The sequence below is a fragment of the Astyanax mexicanus genome, chromosome 2 (genome assembly GCF_023375975.1).
Source record: "Astyanax mexicanus isolate ESR-SI-001 chromosome 2, AstMex3_surface, whole genome shotgun sequence".
NCBI classification, from domain to species: Eukaryota; Metazoa; Chordata; class Actinopteri; order Characiformes; family Acestrorhamphidae; genus Astyanax; species Astyanax mexicanus.
In genome coordinates this window covers 63609034-63630563 of record NC_064409.1, presented here as the reverse complement: position 1 = coordinate 63630563, position 21530 = coordinate 63609034, and the positions used below count along the sequence as shown (strand labels likewise).

The window sequence follows — 21530 nt, the reverse complement described above, 5'->3', positions numbered from 1 at the left end:
AGGTTAAATAACGCTTTAATTTGGCCATTTTTAGGATTAAACGAGAGCATTACACTACGACACCTTGTGGCACTACTAGTCGAGAGCAGCGTGCCCAGTGTTTTTACCTACCCCCCCTTCAGCAAACACACAGATAGATAGATAGATAGATAGATAGATAGATAGATAGATAGATAGATAGATAGATAGATAGATAGATAGATAGATGTCTTTCACTCTGAGAACTTTTCACTGCTTTCTGTAATAAATACAGAACACAGTACTGTACTTTTACTTTCAGTACTTCAGTACTACATTTACAATAAACTACTTGCAATACTTACATAATAATAATATTAATAATAATAAAGAACACTTCAACTTCCACTCATCACTTTTTTGATAGAGCACTTATACTTTTACTCTTTTACTTTTACTGATACTCTTATCCAGAGCGACTTACAAGGTTATTCCTATTACAGAGGTGGGCCAACATAGTGATAGGAGTCTTGCCCAAGGACTCTTATTGGTGTAGCACAGCATACTTACCCATACCTGGAATTGAACTAGTCTGGGTCACTAGTACTTTATACTTTATGTCTGGGTCACTGCACAGATGGGTTAAAGTTGGAGGACAAATTCCATCTGTGCTTTCAGCACAAGTATGGTGTAAGTTATATGGTTGTCTTGTCTTGTTAACAGATATGGGTTTTATATTATAACTGGTAAACATTCCATTGCTGATCTGTAAAATGAAAGTTTCTACTGGTAAAAACTACATTGCAGAGATCTTGGAGTCGTTTTCTACTAAAAAGTTAGACTTTGTGAAGTTAGACTTTGTATTGCTGGGTTCAGTCTAAGCTAAAACTGCCTTCCATAGACAAACAGTGTGGCACCATATTTGCTGTGTCCCAGTCAGTCTTACAGCTCTCCGGTGTTTCCAGTAAATCCCACAGCATTTATAAACACATAATTTAATTCGCAGATTACAGAGGTCTACAGCATCTGTTCCCGACCAGGAGCCCCCGCTCCGGATGTTACATATGTCAGCTCGCCGGATGACGCGACGCTTCACAGCGCAGGAGTGAGGTGGACAGATAAGAAGTAGACGTGTTTGTTTTCTCCCTCTCTCGGTTATTTTCTACATTATCTAAACCAGCTGAAGGAATTAGAGATAGTTAATCGACATACGGACTAAATATGTCCACAGACAGCTAAGATAGCGAGTTTTTGTACAGATTCGGCTGGACTGTCATCGGGTTAACCTGTGGATCGACTCACTTGGGTTAGGCTAGCTTGTTAGCTAGCGTTAGGTTAGCTAGCGTTAGCTTGCTGTAGCTCGCTATGCTTCTCCGAGCGGCTGTAGGAGCTCGTTTCTCGTCTAGAACAGACTAATAGGACTCACAGAAGCTCATTTTAGCACATGTTGTTAAAATGCTGTCGTGTGGGTTCGGTTTAAGAAGCTGAGCGGCTCGTTTGTGCCATTTGTAAAAAGCTACGAGCGACTGTCGTGCTCTGGTTAGCTAGTGCTAGTGCTAACTAACCCAACAGACTAGCAGCAGTTAAGCTAAATCTCTGGTTTAGAGGATCCTGGTGATCAGCTCCACATCTGCCAGCATGGATTTCCACAGAGTGCTGTCCATGGCTTCTGAAAAGCAGAGCGGTAGCAATGCACAGGTAGGTTCACCAGTCACCTGTGTTCCAGCTTCTGTTAGTTACCTAGGCTAGCTACATTTTTAATATGTATTACTATAGCTACAAATAATTACAGTAACTACCAGTCAAAGGGCTGTACACACCTATTGTCATTTAGTGGGTTTTCCTTCTTTATATGATTTTTACATTGTAAATTTAATACTGAAGACATTAAAGCTATACATGAACGCGTAAGATTATTTTGTAAACGAGAAATGTTTAACAAACCAGAGGTAGCTGTATGTAAGTACCAGGTTTAGCTTTGAAGACAGCTTCATACTATTGGCATTAAAATGCCTAGTCTCCTATATAGGCTACAGGTGTAGGTAATACAAAAATATTTTTTTGCAGTACAATAACTTTACATTCTGAAAATTTACAGGCTTTGAAATCTTCTACAGGACACTTGAAAAAGCTGCCTGTTTTCTCTCTACTCCACTTAATCTTTCGAGATCAGTAACAGGAATCAACCCAAATTCTGCATGTTTGAAAATATACGTTAAAAACTAGACAAACAAAACGAAACTAAAGGTTTCGAGGACTTTGCCTGTTTGATTTGTATTCAGGAAAATACTGATTTTAAAATGAAGTTCAGGACCGAGCAAAAAAAAAGGACAGAAAATTGTTGAAGCAGATGACTTTTTGTTTACTACATAATTCTATATTTCTTTTGTTTCTTAATTGTTTTCATGTCTTTAATATTAATCTGCAATGTAAAAAATAAATTAAATAAACAAAAAAAAAAACATTAAATGAGGAGATTTCCAAACGTTTGACTGGTACTGTGTATATATACATTATACTTATATTATCACCCTGTCTGATGAAGATTCCCCCGATAATGTGAATGCGAAGAATGTTAATGTAGTTGTGCAGTGTAGTGCTTTGTTTAAAATGCTTCTGTCTCTTTTTTTTGTTTGTTTGTTTGGCAGAAGAGATATAGCTTGACACCTGGCCCACCCAAAAAAGACCCCAAGGTGAAAGGTGTCAATTCAGCTGCAGTGCAGGCGTTTCTAAAAAAGCAAGAAACTGAACATAAAAAGAAAGGTAAGATCCAAGAATGTTTTTTATTTTACTTATTGATCAACACTCTGTATTATTCCTGTAATGTATCGTAAATTCTTCCCTTGTTTTATGTGGTTCACATTCAGAACTGCTGAAAAAAAAGGAGAAAGAAGAACTTTTAGCTAAAAGAGTGGAACTGAAATCTGACAGAAAGGCCCGCGCCATGGCTTCGCGCACCAAGGACAACTTCAGAGGCTACAATGGCATACCTGTTGTGGAACAGCCCAAGAAGAGGCGGTCCAAGGGAGAACCGGGTGATCAAATTCAGGACACCAGTGATGTTTATGATGATGAGGACGATTATGAATATGCAGAAACTGACTCAGAATCAGAGCCAGAACCCACACCGGTAAGGCCTCAACCCCGCAGTGATGGTCCAAGCAAAATGAGCCATTCACAGAAAAAACCTAGTGCTCCACCTAAAGGTTCTCGACCCCCAATGAACTTTGCAGATCTTTTAAGACTTGCAGAGAAAAAACAGTTTGAACCTGTCGAGTTAAAACCTGTGACTAAGAAACCTGAGGGGAGGCTTCGCACTGCAGATGAAATTAGGGAGTTGGAACTTGAGCGCAAGGTTAAGAAACAAGACAGAGGGAAAGACAGTAAAGGTGACAGAAGTTCAGGGCAAAAAGAAAGCAAACCCACCTCAAACTCCCACAAGAAAAATGGGCATGACAGGGACATTAGGGAAGGCAAGCCACATAAGTCTTCAGGTGAAAAACAACCCAGTGGAGTTAGCAAAGCACCAAAGCAAAACATGCCAAGTGAGCGGCCGCACAGTTCTGCCAAGTTATCTAATGCAAATGGGTCCAAACATAGTTCTAGCTCCTCAGGTGCCTTAAGTGGTAAAACTGCCATAAAAGGTGGTGGCCCAGTCTCAAGCAAGCAAGCAGTACCCAGGCCTCAATCAGGCCAAAAGACTAGCCCCTCAAGTGACCTTACCTCGAAGAAGGGTTATCCTGGATTACCTCAAAAAAGATCAAGTGGTTCTGGAAGCAGACATGGAGCTGACTCGAACCCATCTAGACCGCCAGGCCATGGGCAGGGCATCAAAGGATCTGGCCAGGTCAGACCCGGACAGAGTATGTCAAGCAAGGGAGGACCTCCTCAAAAGCCTGGAAAGGGAGAAGTGCCGCGATCTGGGGGTGCCCCCACTCCTCGACCAGGTAACAATGGACCTATGAGATCTGCACCTGGTGGCCCCTCAAAGCAAGCAGGTACACAGCAACCGAGACCTGGAGGTAGTCAGCAGAGTCGTCCGGTGCCTGGAGGAGCAAGACCCTCTGCAAATGGACCTAGTAGGTCTGGTGGTGGTGTGCCTGCACGACCATCAAACAGCATGGGCCAAGGACCTGGAAGACCCCAGTGTACTGGTGTGCCTGCACGACCATCAAACAGCATGGGCCAAGGACCTGGAAGACCCCAGTGTACTGGTGTGCCTGCACGACCATCAAACAGCATGGGCCAAGGACCTGGAAGAACCCAGTGTACTGTTGTGTCAGAGACAATTTCATCTAAGAACTTTGCACCCAAACCAGGAATGGCTCCAAGGCCTTCGGCTCCCCAAGGACCCAAAACAGTGATAGGACCAACAGGCCATAGAATTCTGGTCAGACCAAATGGTAAGATAAGTGTTCTATATTTGTGTGTTTCTGTATTCATAATTTTATTCAACATACTTCAGGAAAAAAATGGTAGTTACTATTAGAATAGTGTTGCCGTGTTTATTTTTGTCAGTCTGCCAGACTGTAGCAGCTGCCTGTATTTGAATCACAGGGGCCTGTAAAAACCTGTCCCTGTTAAATGGCATGATGTGTTTAGTCAGCAGTTCTAAATCTCTGTTGACTCACCTTTAATTTCACATACGAAAATATCTCAGTGCTGGGAGTGCTAATATAAATGTACAGTTAATTGTTTTTGTATTCAAAATTTTATTACAATATTTAAAAAAATTGTACGCCTCTTTTTTTAAGGAGTAGCTCTACCACCAATAACCTCCAGCTACAAGCGGAAGTATGAAGATGAAGAAGAAGAATATGACTCTGAGATGGACGACTTCATTGACGATGAAGGAGAAGAGCAAGATGAAATTTCTAAGCATATCAGGGAAATCTTTGGCTATGATCGAACCAGGTAATCAACCAGTGGAAACTTAAAAAAAAGACTGATTTGTTCAGATCCAGACTCTGCTCAATCCATATATACTGCTCCAAGATGAGGAGGATTTGCATGCATTTACAGCTACCTAGATATTATTTTGTTGTGTGTAAGCATCCTGAGGAGTGCATTTTAGTATTGTTCTAGAACTTTATGGTTTACATACACTGGTTAGCCGTAACATTAGCACCACTGTCTGTGGCACCAGTGTTAAGGCTGATTAGTCTATTAGAAGGCTATGCTGTGTTATTCAAAGTATTTGGAGTGGTCAAGACTTTTGTTAGTTTTACCACAATTAAACCCTGGTCTAGTAGGTTTGTCAAAGGGGGAGCTTTGAGTGTGTTTATATGCACATTTAGAATTGGATTACTGCAGTTATTGAAGTAGTCATGTAAACAGCATACTTTGATTTATTGAATCAGAGAACATTCTAAAATGAATAGGATGAATACATCTAATAAAGCTGTAACTTGTTGTAACTCCTTAATCATATTTCTTAGTTTGTGTACATACTTACCAGAGATTTCCCAATCTGTTTATATTTAAAAACAGACGGTGGCAAAAAAAAAAAAAAAAGCATCATTTAACACAGCGTTGTCTCTGTTTTCAGATACAAAGATGAGAGCGACTATGCGTTAAAGTATATGGAAAGCAGTTGGAAGGAACAGCAGAAGGAGGAGGCAAGAAGGTAAACAAATCAAATCCAATTTATTTAACTTAACCGAAAGAAGTGTGTGCAAACCAAGGTATATTTGCCACCTTTTTCCAACATTATAAGTCATATCTGCCTCTTTTTTGTGTTCTACGTGCCACCTGCATGGTAGCCTGCGTATGGCTGTGCTTGAGGATCAGGAGGAAGAACGACGAGAGCTGGAAGAGATGAAAAGAACAGCAGCTAAAAGGAGAAAATGACATGATTGTTATGTAACTGATTTGCGCGCCAGGATGGGCACAGAAATTCAGCCACCACTGTTTACCTTAATGCGCCTTTGTTTTTTCTCTGCTTCAGTTTACGCATGGGTATCAAGGAAGATGAGGAGGACATGCGTATGGAGGAGGAGGAGATGAAAAGAAAACAAGCAATGAAAGCAAAACAGAGAAAGACTTGATGTGTGGTTTTTGATGGACTGGCATTGTGTGAAGATTCAGGGTTTGAAATTTCCTTGTGCCACTGTGCAATTAATGTTACGTTATTTATTTCAGATATGCACTATCAAGAGATCATCTCTCATAGCTGAGCTGTAGAGAAAGTACAATATAATAATGAGTCACTAACATTTTTATATCCATGATGATGAAATTATGTGGGCTGCCTTGGAATACAAAGCGACAACTTTCATTACTTCATTATTTCATTATTTGTTCAGAATGTCACACAGATTGGGAGTCTTATTTTACTACTTGTAATATTCAATTGCTGACTGAAATGAGAAGCTGCAATTTTGCAATGTATTTTCATTTTTCTTGTTAAAGTGTTTTGACAGATCTTTGTGTCCTGTGATTTGTAGGTGGTTGTATTTAAATGCAGTAGGTCACACCAAGACATGTCTATGGTGAACATTACATTACATTACATTACATTACATTTGGCAGACGCTTTTGTCCAAAGCGACTTACAATAGTCAAGTACAATGTAAAATAAGTTTATAGGTAAAACATCTTTGGATAGGGATAAAAGCAGGTCAAAGGGGAATAATAGGATAGAGGAGTGAAGGAGGGGAAGAAGGAAATGAGGTTAGAAGTAGTTAGTTTGTTAGAGGTGTTAGGAGAGTAAGTGCTCTTTGAAGAGCTCTGTCTTCAGGAGTTTCTTAAAGATAGCGAGAGATTCTCCTGATCTGGTAGTGGAAGGTAGTTTGTTCCACCATTGGGGAACTCTGTATGAGAACAGTCTGGATTGCTTTGTGTAAATGTTTGTTTGGCAAAGCGAGGCGACGTTCATTGGAGGAGCGCAGCGGCCGGGAGGTAGCGTAAGCCTTCAGGAGCGAGTGCAGGTAGGAAGGAGCCTGTTCTGTCATCACCTTGTAGGCGATTGTAAGAGCTTTGAATTTGAGTTGAGTCCAACTGCAGCTTAAATTATGTACATTAATGATTACTCAAAAAAATTATACGGACATTTGAGCCATATGTGTGCTTATATTTTTAAACAGGCATTTACAGTACAGTATGTTTTTACTTATGAATGGTTTATATGCAGACCTTTTTATGGGTCTGTATCCAAAATGTTTCAACATGCCATCACAGAGCACAAGCTCATTAGAATAAAAATATATAGCCTGTAACTTTTTGCTTTACAGTACCCTTAGTGCAGTCTATCTAGTGTCTTTTTCTGACCTTCCTCCAGACAGTTAGTCTACCAACACTTTGAATTCAAATATTTTAAATAAAGAAAATGTAACCAAAAGAACCCTGAGTAAAGTATGTTTGGTGGTCTGTATATAAAAAGGAGTGAGACAATAGTGCAGCAGGTAGTGTGTTTATACCCACTTCACAAAAAGATTGGGCAGGGCAGTGTTGTATAAAATATCAGGGATGTTGTGCCCATGCTTGTATCTTGAGAAAAAATCAATTCAGAATTAACAACTCAGGGATTGGGTTTACAAATGTGTCTTAAGAAAGAAACCTACAAATGACCATCTAGGGATCAGAAAAAATGCAGTAAAACTAGGATATAATCAAGTTTATTGTACTAAAATAATTAGATATATCTCCTTCTTTGCTTGTACAGCCACACCTTTATCTGTCACATTTTCAGTATCAGTAATCAGGGAAACTGTTCAATTTTAACAAGAACTGCACATTTAAGATAAGCATATGGTGGCCACGACTTAATTATTTCTTTCACGTGCCCTAATTATCTCATTCACACGCTTTAATTATCTCATTCTCACACCTTAATAAGTCATGACCACGCATTATTATCTCGTTCGTACATCTTGTGCTGTAATAGTAGTTTTGCATTCAATTTTGGCACATATTTTGCATGTTAGTGAGGAAAAGCAATGCATCTTGTGGATTGCATTTTATCGCTGTCCAATGAAAAAACAAGTGTCTCCATTTTAGTCGATTTTAGGTTTACAACATAATTTGAATAAACAAACTGTCCCTTACATTGTGTCAAAATTTTCTTAATGAACGGACCAATAGAAAAAATTTAATTTACTTGAATACTTTGTTCTATATCTTTTCTATTTTAAGTACAATTACACTGGGTGGACATTTTCAGAATTATATAATTGTAACCATACATTGTAAATTAAAAATCTGAGAAGCATTTCACTTTTGGTCTTCTTTCCTGATGAGAGCCAGTCCATCCATCCATTGTCAATACCCGCTTTATCCGTCAGGGTCGCGGGGGTTGTAGTCAAGACACTACGCATGCGCAGACCAACTTTTTTTTTTTTTTAAGTTTTCCTGTTTTTCGTGATAATTCCTTAAGTTTTTTTTATTGAGAGCATTAAACAATCTTCTTGCATGTTTAAAAAAAAAAACACCATTTAAAAATTAAAAACTATAAAAATCATGTAAGTTATATGTCCTTAATTTTACCTGATACAGATATTTTGCCAATCCACATATCCTACCTAGGATTCTGCTGAGAGTGTTTTCTAATAAGATTTCTAATATGATGCTTTTGGTATTTTTTTACTTTTTAAAAGTGAAATACTACTAGGATAGCACGGTTTGAAAGGGTAGCACAACTCCACGGAACACCGACTGGGTGACCCCAGCTAGGAATCGAACCCATGGCTTCAGGCGACTTTGCCACCGTGCCGCCCTGTTTAACACTCTTGTTTACTAAATAATTCTATAACGTTGCATTTTTCTTCATAGTTTGGATGACTTCAGTATTAATCTGCTGACTGGTACTGTTTATATATGTATATAATTTTTTGATGAAGCTCCAAAAGAGATACTTTAAAATGACCTATAATAAACTCTTTTTGCCGGTACATTGACTTCCATTGAAAGTCAAAAGTTGCTGATTTGGAGATACTTGTTTTTTATTGGACAACGACGATTTAAACCTTTCCGCGGTAGTGTTCCTTTTTTAATTTCTCTGTAGTATCAGGCGGTGTGTTGAGCTGTATTCAGGATCACAGGTGATTACGGACTGTCCCTGCAGGCTTTCCTTACCGGCTGCTGGTGGAGTGTTGATGTGAGCGTTTGCGGAAGCTGAGGGAGCTGTCAGGAGGCTGAGCTGAAGAGTTAGTGTTAAACATGGAGCTGAACTCAGAGCCGCTCAAAAAGATCCTGTCTAAGGTGCGTTCACTCTGAGTTTACTGTGGGTTTACTGTGTTGGAGTTTACTGTGTTTCTGTATTGTTTGAGGTTTGTTTGAGGGAGTGATAAACAGGCTGTGTTCACATTAAACACATTAGCTCCTGGAGTTAACCTAGGCTAACTCTCTCTGAGAGAAGAAACACAACCGGTCTGACCTGAAAGTACAGGAGTTTAAACTCTCAGCAGCTGCTGTAACTAAGTTCACTAATTTCACTGTGTTTAACAGTATAAATTTCGAGATGTTGCCATTGAGGAGCTTCAGAAACTTAACCGTGTTTATCCTGACATGAAACTGAAGACTGGTTCTTACAGTGAGTGATGAGTTCATTATTAATCTACTATTTTGGGAAGAAGTTTACTGAATGTGTTGGGTTTAACCTTAAACTCAAACTTGTTTAAATGAGCTAATCCACCTCTTCTCTTTTGAATTAACAGCGTTTAGTGACAGCACTCAAAGGGACCTGCTAAACCTGGTTGGCAACATCCCAGTCAAATACAAGGGTGAGAGAGTGAATGAATGAATGAATGAGTACCAGAAAAAAAACTCATTATCTAGCTCTTGATAAGCATAGCAGGGTATGTTTTTTCTGGATGACAAGCTGGTCATGAGCTGGTGGGACGAGTTAAAAGTTTAAATATGCTGCTATAAACATACAGCTCTGGAAAAAATTACGAGGCTGAAGTTGGCGTCTTATTCGCCAGTGTCTTATTCGGATTTTCCGGTCCACCTTAAAAAGTCGAAGTACCAATTATTCGCCAGTAGAGAGCAGGGTTGAGCCGAGCAAAACGAGTTTGGCATTTAGGGCATATTACACTGAGAATACATTGCCTGTTCTGGGTATTTCCAGTTGCCCGAACTCCAGATTATCAAATAGCATACCTGTCAAGTTTTGGACTTAAAAATAAGGGATTTTTTCCGCCGCCCCAACAGCCCAAACGAGGAAAAAAAAAAATATATATATATATATATATATATTTTTTATTTATTTAATAGATTTAAAATTGAATTTACAAAAAGGACATGGATCAGATATATTCCATAAGTAAATAATAGTCCTAAGGGGCCTGCACAATTAATAATCTTTCATTAATACTTCTTTCTATCGTTCAGTCCACTCCTGATCAGTTCAGTTAATTTCAGCCCTCTCCACATTTTCTCTCTCTCCAGCTCAACCAACTCTTCTACCCCTTCTAAATAATACATTACATGACATTATAATACATTACCACAATACTTGAGATTTAAACAAATTCTAACAAACCCTAAAACTAGCCCTGAACTAATAGAGTTTGGAAATGATAGTTATTGGCTGATCAGGCACATCAGGGCAGGGCATTATATATATATGTAGATTTTTCTCAAACCCTGAATATCTATCTAGCTAATTCTAAAGTTAAGCTAACTGAGTCACAAGCTGTATTTTATTAAACACACAGTGGGTTTAATTTATGTTTTGATTCAGAGAAGAGTCTTTTTAACCAGCTATCAGAAACAATATCATCACAGTTTACATGGTTAATTACCTTTCTTTTAGAAAAAATCTCCGTATATCCAGATTAGTTTTAACGACAGCTGCTCCGACTAGCTGCCTGAACTCACAGCGAGGGGAGGGGCGGGGCTTCCCGCACACTAAACTGCGCTCCGCAAAACCAGCTAGCTGATTGGCTGTTTCTCCTGAAAGGCGGGACTTTCTCCTTGAACCGGCACCACGATTGGTTAAGAGACACACAGCGGTCAGTGCATTGTCGCCTGTGGCCTATATATTTTTTTATTTAGTATAATACGGGAAATTTACGGGAAAATACTAATACGGGAGGACGGCGGGAAAGAGGAGTAAAATACGGTAGTTTCCCGGCCAAAACGGGAGACTTGACAGGTATGTCAAATAGTCTGTTGAATTTGACACCACATTATGAAAATATAACTAGTATACTGTGAATAGCCTAAAGAACTTAACATTTAATGTACAGTTTTTTTTATTATGAGCCTCTGAACTTGGCATTTGAGAAGATTAAAGGAGAATAAATTGCCTGTTCTGCATATTTCTAGATGCCCTAAATCCACATATTCAAATAGTCTGTTAAATTTGACACAAATTATGAAAATTTACATATTAAACTGTGAAAATCTTTAATAACTACAAAGATTACTGTACAGTTTATTATTATGACCCTCTGAACTTGGCATTTCAGAATATGTCAGTAGAATAAATTGCCTGTTCTGCATATTTCCAGTTACCCTAATTCCAGATTGTCAAATAGTCTGTTGAAATCAACACCACATTATGAAAATATACCTATTAAACTGTGAATAGCCTAAATAACAAAAAATATTACTGTACAGTTTTTTTATTATGACCCTGTGAACTTGGCATTTGAGAAGATTAAAGAAGAATAAATTGCCTGTTCTGCATATTTCCAGATGCCCTAAATCCAGATTCTCAAATAGTCTGTTGAATCAGACACCACATTATGAAAATATACCTATTAGACTGTGATTAGCCTAAAGAGCTAAAAATATTACTGTACAGTTTTTTTATTATGACCCTGTGAACTTGGCATTTGAGAAGATTAAAGAAGAATAAATTGCCTGTTCTGCATATTTCCAGATGCCCTAAATCCAGATTCTCAAATAGTCTGTTAAATTTGACACAAAATCACGAAAACATACCTATTACACTGTGATGAGCCCAAAGAGCTAAAAATATTACTGTACAGTTTTTTTTTATTATGACCCTGTGAACTTGGTTTTTGAGAAGATTAAAGAATAAATTGCCTGTTCTGCATGTTTACAGATGCCCTAAATCCAGATTCTCAAATAGTATGTTGAATCAGACACCACATTATGAAAATATACCTATTAGACTGTGATTAGCCTAAAGATCACAGGGTCATAATAAAAAAAACTGTACAGTAATATTTTTTGTTATTTAGGCTATTCACAGTTTAATAGGTATATTGTCATAATGTGGTGTCTGATTCAACAGACTATTTGAGAATCTGGATTTAGGGCATCTGTAAACATGCAGAACAGGCAATTTATTCTTTAATCTTCTCAAAAACCAAGTTCACAGGGTCATAATAAAAAAAACTGTACAGTAATATTTTTAGCTCTTTAGGCTAATCACAGTCTAATAGGTATATTTTCATAATGTGGTGTCTGATTCAACAGACTATTTGAGAATCTGGATTTAGGGCATCTGGAAATATGCAGAACAGGCAATTTATTCTTCTTTAATCTTCTCAAATGCCAAGTTCAGAGGCTCATTATAAAAAAACTGTACAGTAATATTTTTGTTATTTAGGCTATTCACAGTTTAATAGGTATATTTTCATAATGTGGTGTCTGAATCAACAGACTATTTGAGAATCTGAAATCAGAAAATGAGAAATGACTAAAATAACAAACAAAAAAATGCAGAACTAAGAAAACAAGTTCATATTCATAACATTTTAAGAGTTCAGAAATCAATATTTGGTGGAATAACCCTGTTTTTTAATCACAGTTAATCACCAGTCTTACACACTGCTTTTGGATAACTTTATTCCACTCCTGGCGCAATAATTCAAGTAGTTCAGCTTGGTTTGATGGCTTGTGATCATCCATCTTCCTTCTGATTATATTCCAGAGGTTTTTGGTAAATTTGGTAAAATCAAAGAAACTCATAATTTTAAGTGGTCTCTATTTTTTCCAGAGCAGTATATTCACTGTTTCTTGTCTATATGAAATTCTTTCTTTCTTTGTAAAGGACACTCTTACAACTTGCCCATCCAGTTATGGCTGTTGGATTCGTTCCCCTTCACACCACCCATTTGCTTTCTACGGCCCACTTCCAACATGATGATCAGAGAGGGCAAACATGTGGATGCCAAAGGCAGAATCTACCTGCCTGGCCTACACAACTGGGACCATGTAAGAGTAATTAATGTCTTATTTGTTTTGGTAAACTATTCCTTGAATGCAAGTTTAGGTAATACAAGTTCAATTGGGGGATTATTAAACAAATTAAAAGATTCTTACAGTAATCTGGGTAAAATGGTATTTGGATAGTATAATTGTATAGTTGTCTTTAAAAGACTATTTTATGCCACGGATATATTGAAGATATAATGGTATAATAATGCAACACATGTCACATTACATTTAAAGAGCAGTGAACATATAATTAGTAATAATGTTTAGACATTGGATTTAGAATATAAACTAAAAAAATAAAACCATAAATAAAATATAACCATTGTGATCAGTCAACAGCATACTGTCTCCTTCACATTAATGGGAGTAATATTGAGATCAGCAAAAGTTATTGAGTTCATGTCCATTCATTGTACTAAAAGTCGATAATGAAAGAGCTGAACCTTAAATCTAAACCTTAAAGCTCCTCTGTGAACCATCCTTAATCCTAACTCTGGTGTGTTTAGTATTGGTTTAATTTTCACCAGGTAGTTCATTAATAATTGACTCTAAGCTGTAGAGTGCTATCCAGTGTAGTGGGCTCACTTATTTTCTGAAACTTATAAATACCTCTATGCTTGAATGGAAATGAACCTCGATTTGCTCTGTGAATGTTTGTCATTTATTTTCTTCTATTTTTTTTGTACGTGATGAATACCCCAATGTCATTATAGCCAAAATCATCTGTAAGTGTGCTCTTGGAGGAGATGATTGCTAAGTTTGAAGAGGATCCTCCATTAGGCATGAAGTCTACAGGAGATGGAAAAGATCCCAATGAGCTGCTCGCTTGTGTGTCGCATCTAAACATCACTGAAGGTAGGTTTGACACTTAATACTCAACTTGCAATTGATTCACTTGCAATACATAAGGTCCAAATGTTTGTGAACACCCTTTCTAATGGATTCATTCACCCATTATTAATTGTTGATGCAGATGTTGACATTTAGTTTCTATGAAGATCTCAATAGAATATAAAGATCTAGAGCTGCATGAAACAGCATGATCAATGCCAGGTTGTGGAGCAGTGGAACCGTGTTTTCTGGTATGATGTTGCCTAATCCAATACCTTTGAGATGAGTTGAGGATGATTTGGGGTGCTGATCATCCAACGTTCTGACCTCACTAATCCTGCTGAATGCAATCAGAATCTGACAGCGAAATTTTAGAAGAAACAACGAATGAGCAGGTGTTCCAATACTTTTGTTCAAAAAGTGTATATAGCATTGTTTTCTGTCCCCAACATTTGATTGTTAAAAAAAAAAAAGTAAATGTTGATACTAAAATTTAAATAATTCAAATGTTTGTTTCCATAGGGGGAAATCGACCTGATAAGGGTGTGAATAAAGTCTCTGTGATAGGAGGAGGAGACCTGGGGATGGCTGCTGTGTTGAGTATCATGGCAAAAGTATTTTTTGTTTGTTTATTTTTTCCAAATTCTCTAATTAAAAACATGATGCATAATGCATAATAGTACAATCATTAATTCTGGTAAATCTGTCTTACAAATCCTGTTTGCCCATAAATGAATTTGCCTCCCTCTTTTTCTAAAGAGCCCTGTGGACAAACTGGTTTTGATTGACATACCAGAAAGTTCAACCAAGGGTGGTACAATGGACCTAGAGATCTTCAGTTTGCCAAATGTGGAAGTTTCAAAAGGTACATTCCTGTTCTGTTTCTGAGATACCACACATGATTAATTTATATACAAGAAGCTAAACTTAACTATACTGAATGAATGTATTGCTTCAGTGGTCAGGGCTTTACATGTATGCTGTTGGCTGTGGCATTAGAAAGTGCTTCTGGATAGGTTAACTGTGTATTTATTGCTTTATCTTGCAAATGGTAAAAGAAAAACATGTTTCTGAAGAGCTGTCAGGCTGTCCAATGCACTGTGGGGCTGAAGCTGTCGATACAATATGTAATGTTATACAGTGGTTAAGATACAATATAATGGAAGACTGTCATGATATAATAAGTGTATGAAGAGAACGGGATTTTGTTTAACCCAATCAGAACAGTGGAGTACAACACTGTAGTCTTAAATCCAGGGTTTAAACACCACATAAAAAATGCATGTAAACTATTAATTAAAGCTCTACTGCACTGATTGTTCCACGCTTGATTTTGTTATATTAACAAGCCCCTTGTTAGCTGACTTGTTTGTTTTCAAGCACAGAAAGCATTTAAACACACTTATGAGTAATGGTGGTTTGCTCTGTTAGGATCAGTCAGAACTTCATTGTGCTGGTTTAGCATTACTTCCCTTGTCATGTTCAGGTTTTATAAGTTTCTCCGTGTAAAAAGAGGACAACTGTTTCCTGAAACGGCAACAAACCAGCCTTTGACATAATACCACTCACATGACTCATGTGTCTTAGGATATGCAGGCTTGCGTAACAGACCCCTTTCTCACTGAGGCCCAGCACTAATATAGTCTGTGTGTGTGTGTGTGTGTGTGTGTCTATGTGTTTTCCCTGCAGACCTGTCAGCCTCAGCAGGTTCCAAGGTGGTGGTGGTGACTGCAAACGCTTGGAGTGAGGAGCAGTCGTATGCAAGTGTGGTGCAGACTAATGTAGATATGTACAGCCGCATCATCCCGAGCCTGGCCCGCCTCAGCCCCACGGCAGTGCTGCTCATCGTTTCCCAGCCTGGTTAGTATGAAGACACTGAACACACTCTGATATATCTTTCGTTAGTTTGGCATTCAAGAGATACCCCAACTAAAGTATGTCATTATGGAAGAACAAGAAAACAATGAATTAAAGTGTCTTATCACAGAAGGAGCAGGAGCTGCATTCTATCATATATTAAGCACTTTAGAGCTGTGACTGAATTTCCTGAAGGAAACAGGTCAGGGTAGAGTTTTTCCTAATTTCTAGTCAATCATGCATAGATACCAGAAAACCGTAGTGGGAGCAAATATAACTTAAACGTTGAATAATACTGTATAAACGACTTTTAACAGCTTTTGGGCAGCATGAGCTGATTCATTAATTCACTTGTTTGATAAAAGTTTTGAGTTAAAAACTGCTGTAAACGTTTAGGTTTATGGAGGAAAAAACTATATAAAAAAGATTGATATCTGAGTGTAAAGAATGGTTTAATGATTTAAAAAAGTGGATTTTTAAACCTTTTTATGGATTTAAAGGATCTCCCTCGCAATCACACTCACATCCACAGAATAGTGTTCTCCTTAGGCATCGCTTAAATAATCTTTTGCAGCACTGTGCTAAATTGCGTTTAGGTGTGAGTGTGTGTAGTACCTTGCATTAGACTGGAGCTCTTTCCAGAAGGTATTTCTGCCTAAATGAAATGGTACCACTGTACAATAAGTGTACATTAATTAACCATACTTATGACTAAATGTCTCGATTAATTATTAATAAACAGTAGTTAAGATATTATTAATCATGACATTTTTAAACTAATGTATGAAATAATTTTTATTGTTTTCTAAATTCTTAAGCATTAACATGTAGTTTAATAATATCTTAACAGATGTCAATTAATAAAGAGTTAAGACAGTTTATTACCTTTTGTAAGTACTGTTATTTGTGTAAAGTGTTATCAGTGAAATGATTCTAGGTGGGCTGTAGACTGCATGTGTCCCTAAGGTGCTAAAATCCAGTCCTGCTTCTTGAACCTTGCCTTTAGATTACCGTGCATCGCAGACAACTAGATCCGGTTAGAAATGTAATGATTGCATGTATATCTGACCATGGAACTAACTATTCCTATTCTTTTTTTTCTTTTTTTTTTGCTCTAAGTGGATATAATGACGCATGTGGCTTGGAGGCAGAGTTGTCTGCCGCCAACACACGTGATTGGTGCAGGCTGTAACCTGGAATCAGAGAGACTCTCTTATGTCCTCAACATTGCTCTACTGGCCAACAAATCCGACAAACAGGCCTGGGTCATAGGAGAGGTGTCCGACAACAAGGGTGAGCCCGTCTATACTCCTTTTCCTATTTTTTTTGCCTTGTTTGATACAGTTTTTCAGAGCATGTTTTGTTTTGGAGGATATGGACTTGCTGCGTTCAGGTTGCATTGTTTATTGTCCAGTAGAAGAACCTTTTGAAGCACAGTGGTTACTGTAAGAAACCTATTTTTTATTTCTTGTGTGTAAACAGGAAATTTCAACATTTGGAATGTTTTCTATGGACAGTTAAAAAATGTAGCACAAAAGAACTGGATTAACTTAAAGGTCTCCTTCTGCTAAAATCCACTTTTTCTTGTTCTTTGTGAAATATAATAGGTCTCTCTGAGTTGTATATGCATGCTGTAAAGTAAACTGTAAACCCCCATTCTTTGCAGTAGCATGAATGTTCAGAAAAATGAATCGATCAGGAAAAGCACAGTGTCTTTGTCAACCCCTGAGTTCATGGTCTCGCTCACCTCGGCTCGGTACAGCCCAAGGCAGCGCTAAAGCCAGGCTGCAGCAGAGCCGACACTGTTAGCTAAAGAGCTTTGTTTACACCAGCTAGTTAAGGTTTGCTTTCTTGTGTAAGTAACTATAGGTTTAAATCGGATCTCCGGTTGATTCCGTGTTTTACCGAGACCTTAAATAAACACTAGGGAAGCACGGTTTGACAGAAGTAGCACAACTTGACAGAACACCAGTCAAAGCGGGCGCCGTTCACATCGGATTTTATGATTTAGAGCGGACTCTGGGGCTTTGACGGGGTGAGACTGTCTCACAGCCGAGCGACGCTCAGAGTCTTTTGTCCTTTGAGTTTTAGAGCTATAAATTTGACTGTGGGGGGAAGGCAGGTAGACGTTCTCTGCTGCAGTGCTGTTAGCCAATCAGAGGTGATATATTTGCATGTATATTGCATGAATATTCCTGAGAAAGAGCTGAAATCCTGTCTTTCTCCAGAGACCACTAATTCAGTGATCTACAGCAGAGATAAATAGAAACACCTGAGCATTTTTTTCTCACAGGCATTTTGAAAGAAGTTCTCTGTGCATGAATAAAAGAGTTTCAAAGTTTCAGAGTATTAAAACAGTACTAATGGAGGGTCTTGCTCTTTATTAGTTGCTGTATGGGGGAGTTCAGGAACAAGTGTGGACAAACATCAAGTGCTGGCTCCAGTGACCAGCTCCACAAAGCCACTAATAGAGAGGTAGGAACCATGAACACTGCAAACATCTGAAGCTGCTGTTACTGTAAAAAAAGCATCTGGATCCAAAAAATTCACACTCTCTCTGTTAACACCCTGCAGGGGGCTGGAGATGTTGAAAGGGAGAGGTCAGAGGTCATGGTCAGTGGGACTGTCCATCGCTGATATCACTCACAGCGTTCTCACGGATCAAAGGAAAACACACTCCATCACCACGCTGGCTCAGGTCAGTCACCCATACTGTGGTGTTTGTTGCTGCCTGTGATTGTTTAGAGAGTAATCAGGCTTAGTACATTTAGACAGGACCTATATGTAAGAGTAAGAGCACTGATCGGATATGTAATCTTTAAGAAAAAGCTTAAAGCTTCTTAGATTAGGAGGGCAAATCTGTGATCTGTTCCTGTCAGTAGGATCATTGAATTTTGATTCTAAGAAGATGAGAAGCTTTGTGAATACAGACCCAAGCCTCATGTTATCCTTTTATAAACAGAATGTAAAAGACAAAAAAATCATTTCAGATCAACGTTCAGCGTTTTTAATCTGAGAAGGTTGGTAAATATTGGGCCCTGCTCTTTCTGACGATTTCTGTATATTTCGTTTCCATGCTGACCACTGGATGTTGACTTCCCATAACATCTGTTGCTGTGTTTTTAATTAAAACACTTTGATTCTGAGAATATGCCACACCCTAGAATTAAACACAACTAAGACGTTACCTGGTGGTCAGAAAACAGCCTGTTACTGTTTTATTGCAATGTGTACATCCATTAAAAGTCTGATACAGTAATCTGGTTTCAAAATCATATAGCCACAATCAAACTTAAAACTCAAAGTACCACCTAAAAGTCATCCACAGGAACATACAGTATGGACACAAACAATTACAATTTAGTAAAAAATGCAATGTGTAATAACGCTGTTGAATATCCTGATGTCAGTGTGAAAAACAATAAATAAATGCAATTGAAATATTTACTCCAAATTCTAATAGAAATGCTGCAAAATACTTTTATTTTGAATTTCACGACATTAGGAGAAAATTGTGTTTTTATCTGACATTGACAATATGTCACTGTCTCCAATTAAACCAGGCACATTTTTAAGACTCAGACATTTGCATTAATTTGCTTGTATAATCGTTTGCTTTTGATACATAAAAACATTTATCATCCTTCTGGTAATTCTGGTTCCGGTTGAGTGAACGCTTTTAAACAAACAATACATATTTAAAAGCAGAAAAGTAGAAACTAGATAAAAATAAAATAGAATGAATAAAGTAAAAACAAGATCAAATAAATACAGATTGACTAAAATAACGTAAATACAACAATCACAATGAGTATCTCTTGGATGCAAGGTGACCTTGAGTGTCTTGAAAGGCGCCAACAAGTAAAATGTATTATTATTTTTATTAGTATTATTAATATTACCTACCACAGTTTGAGAACCACTGATTTATGCAATTCTGAATTGTTTGTGAAGCCCTACATTTAGCCTACTACATTTTCAGCTTTTGCCCTCTGGGAGGTGCTGTAAATCAATTTTAACCATGAACAACTTCTCTGTTTACCTCTTCTCTGTCTTGAGGTTTTCTCCACTTTGAAAATCTATTGGCAAAAAAAAAATAAAAAAACAAACAAAAGAAACATATAGACATATTTTTCTTTAATAAGTAAAAGAAATCTGCCAATGGAGTAAACAAATTCTGAAAAGATTTCTTAAAATACACACTAAGTGCAATAAAATAAAAAGGAGATCTACAATCATCTACCATAAGGCTGCCAAATAAGCCAATTCCAAAATCCCTAAACTGTTATGTGACTTGATTCTTACATCCAGCCAACTAGAAAGTCTTTCAATTATTAATGGCAGCAGCAATATCTGGGGAGTATGGAAGCTAGGCTGAAAGGCTAGAATGTAACAGCAGGGTGAAGGGCTGATTGAAGCAATACAATAAAGCAAATAGTTGCTAAGATAAACAAGAGTTAAGCATTTTTAACAGCTTATATATATATATATTATATATAATATAATATATATGATATTATTATATATATATTCCCAATTTTAACATTTGAGTGTTCTATAATCATGTGTGTTTTTTTTTTTTTTTTTTAGGGATGGGGTGGAATTGGTTCGGAGGTGTTCCTCAGCTTACCTTGTGTGCTGGGAGCGAACGGATCTACCCGCCTGGCAGGAGTGGCTCTTACACCAGAAGATGATGCCAAACTGAGGGAGAGCGTCACATCTCTAAGCAACTTCTTCACGCAATTGAGAATATAGCTACAAAAACCCCTCTGAGACACCAGCGCTGCTGCAGTGCAGTAACCAATCAATCATCATATGTTTAGAGGGATTCATGAAAATAACCTCATTCAGTCCCACAGCCTCTGGCTGAGTTCAATACTATAAAATTGCAATCTTAGACTGCATGGTGCCTTCTGATAAAACAAACCTTTGCCAGCATGTAAAGTAGGCGACCACAAAGATTGTGTGTAGCCTTGTGCTGTCTGAATGCACTGCATTACCAAAGGTGACACATACACAAATAAACATTCCATAACCCAGTGTTTACCCACCTTGGTTCTTAAGGCACCCTGCCCTGCGCATTTTATATGGATACCCTGCTTCTGATTCCTCTGCAACTCAGGAAAAAGGTTTTGCAACTCAGGAGGGCTTGTGAATGTGAGAGCTGGAAAAACACTAAAATGTGCAGAGCAGGGTGCCTCCAGGACTGAAGAATACTGATATAAACTGAATAGACATTAGTGTCATCACTCAGAGGGCTTTATATATATTTTCCATCAAATAAATTAAAGTTGCTTCAAATGGTCCTTTGAGCAATGCCAAAGAAAAAACATACTATACTATACTATAATATTATATACAACTCTGGAAAAAATATAGAGTTTATTTGATTTTACTAAATTGAAAACCTCTGGAATATAATCAAGAGGAGGTTGGATGATCACAGCCATCAAACCAAGCATAAAGTTATCCAAAAGCAGTGTGAAAGACTGGTGGAGAATATGCCAAGATGCATGAAAACTGTGATTAGAAACCAGGGTTTTTCCATCAAATATTGATTTCTGAACTCTTAAAACTTTATGATATGAACTTGTTTTCTTTATCTCATTATTTAAGTCCTGAAAGCTCTGGGATCTCTGCATTTCTCATTTTCTGCAAATAAATGCTCTAAATTACTTTTTTGGGGGGAATTTGGGAGAAATGTTGTCTGTAGTTTATAGAATAAAACCCTGTACTCAAACATATACCTA

The 21530-nt window shown here is 37.7% G+C and overlaps 2 protein-coding genes across 3 annotated transcripts; both read left to right on the top strand.

Annotated features, from left to right (window-relative positions):
* The first annotated feature begins 1029 nt into the window (after positions 1-1029).
* Positions 1030-6381, top strand: spty2d1 (SPT2 chromatin protein domain containing 1). Of its 2 annotated transcripts, none has more exons than XM_007228061.4 (6): positions 1030-1656; positions 2607-2721; positions 2826-4361; positions 4713-4872; positions 5507-5584; positions 5721-6381. In XM_007228061.4, the coding sequence occupies exons 1-6, from the start codon at positions 1597-1599 to the stop codon at positions 5806-5808; spliced, it is 2037 nt and encodes a 678-aa protein (XP_007228123.2). In that variant the 5' UTR covers positions 1030-1596; the 3' UTR covers positions 5809-6381. The 2 variants fall into 2 exon arrangements, with proteins under 2 accessions (XP_007228123.2, XP_007228122.3); XM_007228060.4 differs by having other exon boundaries at positions 1031-1656; positions 5906-6381.
* A 2637-nt stretch (positions 6382-9018) lies between these two features.
* Positions 9019-21511, top strand: uevld (UEV and lactate/malate dehyrogenase domains). Its single transcript, XM_007228059.4, has 12 exons — positions 9019-9156; positions 9403-9487; positions 9612-9677; positions 12926-13089; positions 13806-13947; positions 14446-14537; positions 14683-14788; positions 15613-15783; positions 16900-17073; positions 18168-18255; positions 18355-18478; positions 20371-21511. The coding sequence occupies exons 1-12, from the start codon at positions 9115-9117 to the stop codon at positions 20533-20535; spliced, it is 1419 nt and encodes a 472-aa protein (XP_007228121.2). The 5' UTR covers positions 9019-9114; the 3' UTR covers positions 20536-21511.
* The last annotated feature ends 19 nt before the right edge of the window (positions 21512-21530 follow it).